This window comes from Mauremys reevesii, linkage group 5 (genome assembly GCF_016161935.1).
Source record: "Mauremys reevesii isolate NIE-2019 linkage group 5, ASM1616193v1, whole genome shotgun sequence".
Lineage (NCBI taxonomy): Eukaryota > Metazoa > Chordata > Testudines > Geoemydidae > Mauremys > Mauremys reevesii.
The window spans coordinates 85,145,449-85,157,708 of record NC_052627.1 but is presented as its reverse complement, the minus strand read 5'-3'; the positions used below and the strand labels follow the sequence as shown (position 1 = coordinate 85,157,708).

Genomic DNA, 12,260 nt, shown 5'->3' with positions numbered 1-12,260 from the left:
GCCTGGTGTGAGTTCTCCACATCATAAGGGGGCAGAAAGAAGAGTTGAAGGAAAACCAATTAACAGTAGCTCCCCTCCCCACTACCTTTTACCTAAACTCATATTAGTCTCTTCCATTAGTTTTCCCTGCTGTTATATCACTGACTTTGGCCTCATAGGTGAATAGCATGTAACCTTTTAGCAATTTACCATTGAGTAGCCTGTTCCTTCCCCATCTATGTCATTTCTGAGTTTGTCCCCTACTCTCTCTAGAAGAAAGGGAGCCTCCATGCTGATTCCTTCAACAACTTCAAACTTGGATCTCAGCATTAACTGGAATAAATGTCAATTTTATAATCTAGAATTACCGAACTGACACTTGTCTTTTAAATGGAAACATTTAAGAGTCCTTGTTTGGAAGGGAGAGGAGGAGATACACTATCTGAATGTTGGAGGCATTATGCCTACATCAGGAACTAGCAAAGTGCCTTGAAAGGTGCTGGAAACAATGTGGACCTGAACCAACTTTTGAAGACGTGTAGCATCCTTAGTCTGCCCAGACATACACCATCTGGAGTGTTCAGTGTTGAAAGCAGCACAAGTACTCTAGTTCCCTCTCACCCCACCTTTGTACTTTGGAAGAAGTGGTTCTAGCATTATGGTTGTTAGAACATAAGAATGGCCATACGGGGTCAGATTAATGGTCCATCTGCCCAGTTTCCTGTCTTCTGACAGTAGCCAGTTCCAGGTGCTTCAGAGAGAATGAACAGAACAAGGCAATTTCTAGTGATCCGTCGAGTCCCAGCTTCTGGCAGTCCAACGTTTAGAGACAACCAGAGTATGGGAGGACACCAAGGTCCATCTTGGCTAATAGCCATTGATTTTTATGGAAATTTATACCATATAATTAAGCACCTATTCTGAATCTCAAAAAGAAAGGCATTTCAATCTTCTTTTAGGATATTCCATCATAATATTGTTACTTAATATATCATAAGCAATAAACATTAACTATTTTTGTTACTGAATTAAAAATAGCCTTTAATAAACCACACTTGCCATTAAGAATTCTAGATTTTCAGCATATTGGTACAGTGATTTTTATAAACTGCCTTTAGAAATTCTAGTTCAAATCTGGTTACATTTTCAAATTAAATGTTAAGTCTCTTGATTATATGCCAATATAGAGAAAATTGTCAGTCATGTCTAGGCAATAGGTATACCACTAGTCATTATAAATGGACCTGTCCTCTATAAACTTAAGTCTTTTTTTGTTGTTTTGTTTGTTTCCTGTGATGGAGCTCTAGGACAGGCAAATAATCCCTCCACCTTTTCCCCTTCTTCATTGACCAGCATCGGGGCAGTGATCATACGACCTAAAATACTTCCTGGAACTAGAAAAGCTGAAATTTAAAGACAAATGGAAACATTGCAAAGGTTGAAATACTAGAGTTCTGGAATTTGAGTGGTTAAAGAATTTAACAAATCTGCAAATATCTACAAACTGCTGTTTTTTTCTGTGTTCTTGTGTGATAACAGTATCAAACAAGTTTAGAAATTTAAATAGTGAATGTAGAATTGTTTTTGTTTACTTTAACAGACTGAAAAATTATGGTAATTGGTGGTAGATATGCTGAAAAATGTAATGTAAAGATATATTATTTTAACATGATGGTAAAATAAAATAAATGAGAAACTCGGTAGCATCACTGAGCGAAGGAGTCAGTAAGGGAAGCTAGCTTTCTTGGAATGGAAATCCTTAGACATTTAAAATGAGTTTCTTAATATACTGGGCCAAATTCATCTCTGGTGCAGTCACTTTAGTGGTTAGGTTGCCTTGTGAATACAAAATGAAATAGCACTGTTAGCTTTGCGGATACTGATAAAAGGAACTTCCCTCAAAGGAACAATGTAAACACTGCATACTCTCAGGGGGGCAAATATGATAGTCTGCTAGCCTATTATGTTTTTTCTTTGACTTCCCCCAACCTAGAAAATAAGCTGAAAGGCTTTAGTATCACAAAATTGTTACTTAAAGGAGTTTCTTAGGATAATAGTTGTGTGTAGCTGAATTGAGGAAGATTAAATTACTGAAAGAGACCTCCTGCAAAAAAGGCATGCAAATCTGGTAAAAAGGAGATGGAGGAAGATCAGAATGAATGTAGGAGAAATATATTCACCACAGTACTTTTTAAAGCTGTTGGCATTATTATTATTATTTGTTCATTATTGTTCAACATTTTAAAACAGGAGGCAAAACCTAAAAGCACATTAAAAGATTTTTCATGAATTTGCTAATATATTTAGTCATATTCTACCACTCTTCCATTCACTGAGTAGGACCATGCACCATGAATAGTCCCAAATGGGGTACCTAACAAAATTAAGGTTGGCAGAATCTTGCCCACAGAAAGCAACTGGCAAAACTTAAGGTGCTTTGGATCTGTGTGTGTGTGTGTGTGTGTGTGTGTCCATGTCTGTTTCTGCAGTGTCATACCCCCAGCTGTTTTTTAACACTTGTATAGCATCGATGTCCAGCAACCCTTTTTTTCATGTGTTCATCTTGTTAGTAAACTACACCTATTCCATTTGGATGCAAACCTTACCATTGTGATCCTTCCCTTTTACCACAATGCATCTGCTCAGTTTTTAAGCAGTGTATCTTGCAGGAGGGAGTATGTGATCTCAGTAGTCCAATATATCCACTGCTGGCTCATGAGGGCATCTCCCTCTGCATTGTCCAACACATCCTCCACAGATCACAGATTAAGAATAAAACTATAAAGGCAGTGGTGTAAAATCTAAGTTAGGCCTGACAGACCTCAGCTCATTGAATTCAAGCAATTCTATGCAGAGCACATAAAGTCATTTTCTTCCCCTCCATTAGAGTAACTGTATAGTTAAGACTGACAAACTGTTTCAAAACATGAGTTAGTCTGGGGTTAAGAAGCTATCCTCATTGACACACTACCCAAACAACTTCCCATTTTAACCCTCTGCCTGCTTTGCCAAAAGGAGAAAGTCACCAGAATTCTTGGTCCTAGAAATCTGAGCATGTGTATGGTTGACAAGTAGAGTCCCCATTTTCACAGAACCTAGACCTTCTTTCTCTTTGTAGCTTAAAATTTCTCACAGGTATTCAAGATTTGTTTTAAATATTCTGTACATTTTTTTAAAATTTCATATAAATAGCGTATTAGATAATCAGCTCTGATGGAGGAGAATGTAATTAAGAAAATACAGTATAATATGGAAAATACAAATCTTGATATTATTACAATATTCTGCTTGTGGCAGCTTTCAAATATGTTTTCATTTTAACATTGTTTGCAATGTTTTTGTAGCCATGTTGGTCCCAGGATACTGAGAGATGAGCTTTCAAGCTATGCAGAGGTTTTCAGGTTTGACCTGTAGAAGAGCTTTGTGTAGCTTGAAAGCTTGTCTCTCTCACCAGAAGTTGCTGCAGTAAAAAATATTACCCACCCCCTTGTCTCTTCCATTTCAATGTTTTCAGCATGGTAAAATTTGTAACAAATGTATTTCTCATTTTTTGAAAAAGGAGAAATATCCTTCAGAACTTAATTAGTTAAAAGAACCCCATATGATAAGAGGTTAGTAAGTTGAGTGGAGTTTAGTGCTCCCCACCCCAAGAATAATTTGATTTCCCCACACCGGCTAATTCAAGCATAAAATTCATGCTGCTTTATTCAGGTAACCACACTGGAGAAAATTGTGGCAACTGAAATATGCAATCATGTTTAAATTTTAATGTGGGCTATCCTTGATGCTAATTGAATTGCCTCAAGGACTAAAATATAATGTAGAGGCCTTGTTTCAAATTATTGTGTTTCTCCTTTATTTACATAGTTTAATGGGGAGAAAGGAAGGCGCACAATCTACATTTAACATAAGTATTTTACTGAACCATGACAAGTATCACTCTAGAGATCTTAAGCATATGCAGTATTTAGAGAAACTAAATATTTTCCATTGTGGCTATTCTTGATTATCCTCTTGACGAAATATATATCTGAGCCATCTCTAGTCTAATACTACTAAATATTTAATATGTTTAGCAATAGCATATAAATACTTAACTCTGCTTTGTAGAAATTCACATGCACTGAACAAATGTTTGCCACTGACACTTGACATCCTCAGCTCCCATTATTTCAAAGTGATTTATGCCCAAGAATAGCAGAATTTTAAAATCTGAAAGGGACCAGTTCTCCAAAATTCTCAGAACTGTTCAGATGTGAGCCTTATTCAGTCATCACCCCCAGCCTGCCACACTTTTCCCTCATGAACTATGGTGAGGGGCAAAGATTAATTTTTCACTTTCATTTACCTATTAAAATCACTTGTCTAGAACTCCAGGCGCGTTAAATAATGTGTGTGTGCGTGCTTAAAAAAATCAATTGGTTCTGTATCATCAAATGAAGACTGCAAATAACAGCTTCTTTCCTCAATCCACCTTCTTTCCTCAATCCACCCAATCAATCAACATCCATAAGGAGAGCTTATGGGGGCTTGGGAGGGGGAGATATGCAGCATGCAACATTTGATGGGGGAGAGAAAGAGAATCACAGAGTTGAGGCCCCCTGATTGAAAATACTTTTTAAGTCAGCAAGTAATAAGTATGAGAGCTTCCCCTGATTGCAGCTGTTATGGAATGACACAAGGAGTGAGGGTAGAATAGGTTAGGAATATTTTGATGCAATGATTTTTGTTTGGAAAATGCCAGTTTGTCAAAACCAAAACTCTTTTTGCAGCAACATATCAATTTTCACTAAACTTTCTTCTTGAATTTTTCTCAGGTCCACGATGCAATTGAGAGAGAGTAAAAGCTAAGAATAGTCAATAGTTCACTGATTAGTGTACTCACCTGGGCTAGGGAAGAGTCAAGTTCAAGTCTGTGCTCTTGGTCTCTCCCCCAGAGTTCTGTAACTACTGGGCTATTGAGTTAGTCTCTCCTGTCCAGTGAATTTGTAAGTATTTATACAAAGTAGAATAGCTCTAACAGGAAAAATTGAGAGAGTGATTCTGTATTCTAATAGGTGGAGCAATGGCTTGGGATATGGGATACTTGGGCTCAAGTCTGTATTCTAGAGCAGGGACTTAAACCTGGATCTGCTGTGTGCCAAGTGAGTGCCCTAACCAGTTGGCTCACCTGGGTTGGGTTTTTGGTGCCCCCTCTTTTCACAAAAAAATTCAAAGGGTCTCAGTTTTTTCTCAGTGTGGACCAAAAATAAATACTAAAACCTCAGAATTGTTCATGAACTGGATTTCTTGTTTTCAGGCCAGCCCTAAGTGAGAAGTCTCTAAGGACACAGGCCCAAACCACTTGCACCTTAGATTTTCCTCAGAAACAAACTGGAAGTCAGTACAGATTTCAGAAAAAAAAGCATAATATGTGGCAGGTCAGAAGTACCATTTTTAAGAAGCAGGGAGCCACAGTCTGCACTAGCTGAAATGTTAAGTACTCTCGAGGCATAGAACCACGTAGAGTGTATTGGAGCAGCTCAGTCTTGAGAAGACTAAGGTACAGAAAGAAAGAAAATACAAAGTTGCATTCTTCTCACCAAATAGAGGGAAAATGCTACTGCTACCTCCAATAATTTGATAGCTTTAAAAACTATATTTTATATTAGATCTAACTTAAAACTGTGGGTACACTCCCTTAAATGAGGTAGCATATTTTAGTTGCTTTTCCTCAGCCTTAAAGCATTTCCTCATGTTTAACTGCATCAACCCAGAATACTTGAGGCAATGCTTCTCACACCCGTTGTTTTGGTGGCCAAAACTGCAGTCTGACATTTAGGTTTACATCAAATACTGTGACACCTGTGCCTGTACAAAGGTACCTTAAACTAAACCCTTCAGAACTCTACCCACTTCAGCATAGACACAGCTTCCTTATAAACTCAGCAGGTATTTCCACTAGTAAAGAGCCCTGCTCCACCCCAGAAAAGGTCAGGATTCCAGAGACAGAGGATCGCCTTTTCTGGGTGCCTGAAGTCTGTGGTACTGAGCTCTACTTCTTCAAACAAGACATTACCTCTTCTGAAAATGTGTTGGCAGGAGACATGGATTAAGAGGCAGCTGCTTTCTGACTTGCTACTGTCAAAGTCCCTGGCTCAGGCAGTTCTGTATCAAAGCTTCCAATGCCCCCTTTTTATTCAGGTTCAGATTTAGGAGATAGATCCAGGGAGACTCCACAGCAGTATGTGGTCAGGGACTCTGTTAAATTAATTCTGGTAATCTCTGAGGCTGCCTCAAAGATTCCATTAGCTCCCCTAATATTGCAATCTGTGCTGCTGTATTAAAAGAAGAGATGAATTCTACAGCTGGCACTTCTCTTCAAAAGTGCCAGGTATATGCCCATAGGCCTAACTTTTAGTAAGTTTGTGTGCTCAAGTTGCCAGTTCAAACACCTGACCCCAGCTCATAGATGAATAATGTGTGCACACACAACTCTATTTTTCTTGCAGTTATCAGGTGGTTTACACATTCTCTTCTGGAAAAGTAGGCCATAGTCTGCTAGCAGAGAACAAGTTTCTTCTCTCCATATATTTTCTTCAAGACTATAAAGAAATTTATACCATATAATTAAGCACCTATTCTGAATCTCAAAAAGAAAGGCATTTCAATCTTCTTTTAGGATATTCCATCATAATATTGTTACTTAATATATCATAAGCAATAAACATTAACTATTTTTGTTACTGAATTAAAAATAGCCTTTAATAAACCACACTTGCCATTAAGAATTCTAGATTTTCAGCATATTGGTACAGTGATTTTTATAAACTGCCTTTAGAAATTCTAGTTCAAATCTGGTTACATTTTCAAATTAAATGTTAAGTGGTCTATTTATGCCTTCTAGTCAAGAAAGTTCATATAATGTATTTCCCCCTATGGGATGATGAGACACTTGTCTGTGATTATATGCCAATATAGAGAAAATTGTCAGTCATGTCTAGGCAATAGGTATACCACTAGTCATTATAATTCCTGCCCCAAGTAATAGGCCAATCTCATATGCTGACACTTTCCACCATTTCAAAGTGTGGTTGTAGTCTGAAAATTGAGTAATATGTACAAAACTTTTTATTAATTGTTTTTAGATGTGTTCAGAGCAATGTTGTCTGACTTAAATGGCAAAATAAAGTTCTATTATCTATCTAATTTATCTAGGTAAGTCCTATAGAGCAGAAAGAGTTTGATTATATTATTTACTAAATTTATTTATTTAGAGAGGCAATCAGTTAAAGCCATGCAAACCTATAGCCCTCAGGTGTTACTGAGGACATAATTTGAAGTCAGAGTTTGCACAGATTAATTGAGGATATGATTTACCTTCCAGAATACTTTACTGGTGTTGATGTGTGAGAAGGAGAGAATCTCTTTACTCTCAGATTTAGTTTGCAGAGTTGGAAATTAGAAAGAGAAAACACTTTCTTTTAAAGTGAGTACATCTGATGTAGAATAACTGAAACAAACTTAGAATCTCAGGGTAAAAATTTTTGATGCACTTTTCAGAGTAGAACTGCACTTTAAACAAACCATAATTATACATAAAACATAAAAGATAAAAAATAAATAGAACAATATGTCATGTCTATAAGGGAATAATTAGTAGTAAAACATTGCATTGATCTAATATACTGCTGTTTATATATATAGTTATAGATATAAATAAAAATCTTTACATTTCTTTTACAAAATGTGACAATTTAACTTTTATTAAGCTATCACTTTAGTAATGCATGAAAATAAAAAGTACCAGTTTGGTGATAATGCTAAAGTGTAAAACCTTCTGGATAACTGACTAATAAAACAGATTCATTTTGTAAGTTATTTGTTACCACAGCCTAGGTGGCTTTAAGCTCTTCCCCAGTCATATCAGTGTTAACATTTAGGAGATAATGCTGAAAAAGATGAAGGACTTTGCAAAAAAGGTATCTACTTTCAAGCATTGACCTTTCATATTCAGTTAAGTCTTGCTGAAGTTTGTGGGGACCTCTGGCCCTTGTTGCTTGTTGTAAGGTAACTTTGATCACTGAAACAGATTTGGAAAGGAACCCATCAGTGCAAGACACTGGATGCAATCTTTTACTTTTGTACCTGGAGTTTATCTAAATAAAATGTCCTTGTTTAAAATTATTGACATTTGAGGATGCTGAAGTTCTCACATTATATTTTACCAGCTTATACTTTTCAGTTTTGAAGCACTGTGCAGCAAACACCAGTGAGGATATGGCATAATGTAACATTATTGAAGGGATTTTATTGTCTTAATTTGATGAAAGTAACACAGCACTGCCTAATAATTTGATGAAAGATAATAATAGCGCTACTCGGTTCAGACCAACATTTTGAAAACAGCCATGTAAATTAAGTTATTTAGGTAAGAATTTTCAGTGAGCGCCTAAAAGTAATCATCTAAAACAAAGAAGAGTTGAGCACCCATAACTTCTATTGAAATGAGATATGGTTTGTCAAAACCTGCAGAAAATCTGGCAAGCTTTCATGTAGGTGCCTAAGCATGGAGTTTAGTGCATAACTTAGACATCCATGTGTGAAAGGATTGGCCTTTTTTGTTTCTTTGACAGTAATAAACATAAATCCAATGTTCTGGGCACTTTTAATATAAAATGATTTGTGGCTTCAAAACATGCACATAGACAAATATAACTGCAAAAGAAATAACATTTTTGTGTGCAAAAGGCACTTACCTATTTTTATCTATAATTTTAAATTTCTATTTTAGGGACATACTCTGTAAGTACAATTTTTAGGCCTTTAAAATTACTGTGTATCCACCACCATTGCTTCACATGCAATAGCTGATACCCCTCCATAGTTACCCCTATTGGTTACCCCTCCATAGTTCTGATTGAGATTACCCTTCTGATTTTTTCATACTCTGAAAGTGTACGCACCTGTTGAAACATACTCTTCTTTTGTATCATGTTTCCTTGCTACCCATATTAAATATAACATCTAACATACAGTACATTTGATGAAACTGTACCGAGATATCAGTACCTATGTATTTCGAGTATCTGTTTGCATGAATTGGAAACATTCCATCTTGAGGCATTAATGAATTATATAACAATTTATATAATAATTGCTAGAATAATATAAATATTACATTTATAGAATATACAATTTGGTTTCCTGGCCAATTCATGTGATGCCATGTTCTGTTCTGTTCTTGTTGCAACAATTAACAATCACTACAAATATACCAAGCTTGGGTCTTTCCCTTGCGTCACCTGACCTTAGACATTCTTGTAACTTGTATTGATTTTATTGTCCCACTTTACCCATACAAATGTAACCTGATCACCTTTTATTGATAATATCATTATTATCTTTACAGAGAAATTTGTAGAGTCACAGTGAATATAAAAGCTTATCCACAAATACTTCAAAGTTACATACAAGGATAACTGTTGCTTTAGCTTCTGGACTTGCTTTTTAATAGACTCCCCCCTTAGGACACATTAAGTTTGACTATCAGAAGACTAACAATTGTAGTTATTTTAAAACACTAAGAACATAAGAACAGCCGTACTGGGTCAGACTAAAGGTCCATCTAGCCCAGTATCCTGTCTACCGACAGTGGCCAATACCAGGTGCCCCAGAGGGTGTGAACCTAACCAGTAATGATCAAGTGATCTCTCTCCTGCCATCCATCTCCACCCTCTGACAAACAGAGGCTAGGGACACCATTCCTTACCCCATCTTGGCTAATAGCCATGAATGGACTTAACCTCCATGTATTTATCCAGTTCTCTTTTAAACACTGTTATAGTCCTAGCCTTCACAACCTCCTCAGGCAAGGAGTTCCACAAGTTGACTGTGCGCTGCATGAAGAAGAACTTCCTTTTATTTGTTTTAAACCTGCTGCCTATTAATTTCATTTGGTGACCCCTAGTTCTTGTATTATGGGAATAAGTAAATAACTTTTCCTTATCTACTTTCTCCACATCACTCATGATTTTATATACCTCTATCATATCCCCCCTTAGTCTCCTCTTTTCCAAGCTGAAAAGTCCTAGCCTTTTTTATCTTTCCCCAATATTCATTTCCCCTATACATATGGACTGCCTGAAAGCCAAAATCAAACTGATCATTTCCATTGCAAACTCATGCTTCCCTTTTTAATCTTCCTCATCTACAATTATATCCACTCCACTCTCCTTACTATTCTTTGTCTTCTGTTTACTTCTGTCTTTCCATTGCAGCCAGAATCTGTTCTCTCTACAAAAAACAAAACAAGAAGTTAATTCAAGCAGGATTTCATCGAGCCTCTAATATCTTTCTAGGCATTTCTATGCCAATTAAAGTAGTATCTGGGCACTGAATACACAAATTTCAGAATTATACAGTGTTTTCACACAGTAACAAATTCTTTCATCCCTGTTGGTCAGAATGCTATTGCTAATATTTGTTTGTTTCTAAATGTGACTCTTGAAAAAAGATGTCATATTCCTTTACAACCCTCAGGAGAGCTTGCACAAAAAGATAAGAATGCACTGGAAAAGAGATTCTGAACTCATGCTTACAAGCCGCATACTCTTGCGCTCTCAGCAAAAAGTGTTCTGCCCTAGTCATAGGATACATAACAGTCAGCCTGGATTCTGACCACTAGGTATCACTGCAGTTGTGGATTTCAGCTCTCTTGATTGGGTGTGGATGAATCAGCTAGCTAGGCCTTAACCCACTGAGGGCTTTAAAGATTAGGACCAGGATGTTGAAGCAGATCTAGAAGGAATAGGAATCCAACTGAATAAGTGAAGCATTGGTGTGATGTGCTCTTGTCTGTCTGTTTACTTTAATGGGTGGGCTGGTCTGTGTTGTAATAACTGGAGTTAACATGGAGGTTTTCATACATGACAATCCCTCTCACCCATCCCAAGCCCAAACCGTGCAAGTCTATTTTATGTTACAATGCATTTCTTGTTGGTCTAAAAGTTCAGAACGCAGAAATATACTAACAACTAAATTAATCTGTTAGAGATCTGCGTGATATATTATAGAATGCTACACATGAGACTGTCAGAATATCATTCTTAATCATCTGACTTCAAATTTTAGCTAGTAGTTGGGGGAATTTTGAGATTCACACTGTTCAAGTATGTACATACATATATATTCTGAAATATTATTCTAGTATGGAATATCTCAGATAGTGTTTTCTAAAATATTACACCATGTGTATATGTGTGTGGGGGGCGTTGTTGTTGTTGCAAAGCCCAGTTCTAGTGGTTTGTCTTCTGTTAATGGATTCTTTTTAAAAGTGGAAGTTGTGGTATTGTTGCCTCTTTGTTTAAAAATAAAACTCCCCCCCCCCCACGGCCAAAGGACTGCCAAGCTGGGTAAGAAGGATTTCTAGTCTCAATATGTAATTATCCTTGCTTCTGTGACCATCACTAATCAAACCCTGATATGTAGAGTTTATTGCAGACATAATCATTCTTTAGTTAAAATTAAATAGTTAATACTTTGTATCTATGACAATGTAATAAACGAAAATATATATTTCAGGTGTTTTTAAGTCACTTATCACTTTGGTATCTAAGCACCAGTATTTTACTTATTTGCTTTTTTAGTTCATTAAGTCATTTGTATGTATTTTGTGTTCTAGGCATATTACATACAGTAAACAACTCTAACAAAATACTTAAACATATTTTAAAAATCAGAGCTCTGAATCCTTCCCAACAAGCAGCATGACTTGTCTCATTACCTCCCTCCCATCCATAATCATTCCTCCTCCTCCAGGAAGACCTGTCATAACATGCAAATATTCCAGCATGTCCTAAAGGTCACCACATTTGGGATTTAATGACCCAGTGTTGGAAGGCAGTTCCAAAACCAAGGGCAGCTAATTCAAAATGCACTTCCCCTCGTCCTTTCCCAATTATATCAGTGGGCAAGCAGCTCCAATGCATCAACTGCTCCAATGCTCCAATGCATCAACTGCTATATCCTTTGGAGAGGTGGTAGATTCTCAGGAAGAGTGGACCTAAATTATCTAGACCCTTTCAGTTGTTTTTTTTTAAAGTTCAAGTTTAAAAAATCCTACAAAATTCTAGGCATTTGCTGCTACAGTATAAGCATTTCAGCATCTCATCTGTTATGTTTAGATTGCAAGAAACTGATTCTACACTGTTTTGTCCTTGTAAGTAGTCTGCACATCTGTGCAAAATTGATATAAATGTCAAGGACTCAAACCATCTATTATATCAGAATAGTAGAATTGT

At 36.6% G+C, this 12,260-nt stretch overlaps 1 protein-coding gene across 5 annotated transcripts in view; it reads left to right on the top strand.

Moving 5' to 3' along the window:
- Positions 1-12,260, top strand: part of TUSC3 (tumor suppressor candidate 3) — a 307,547-nt gene that overhangs the window by 239,462 nt on the left and 55,825 nt on the right. The window contains exon 7 of one of the 5 annotated variants that reach the window (XM_039542537.1): positions 1,287-1,371. The exons of the other annotated variants lie outside the window; for them this stretch is intronic. Coding sequence (XP_039398471.1) covers positions 1,287-1,328 — 42 coding nt within the window. The 3' untranslated portion in view covers positions 1,329-1,371. Of the gene's footprint in view, positions 1-1,286; positions 1,372-12,260 lie in introns of those variants that run through there. 5 annotated transcript variants of the gene reach the window in all.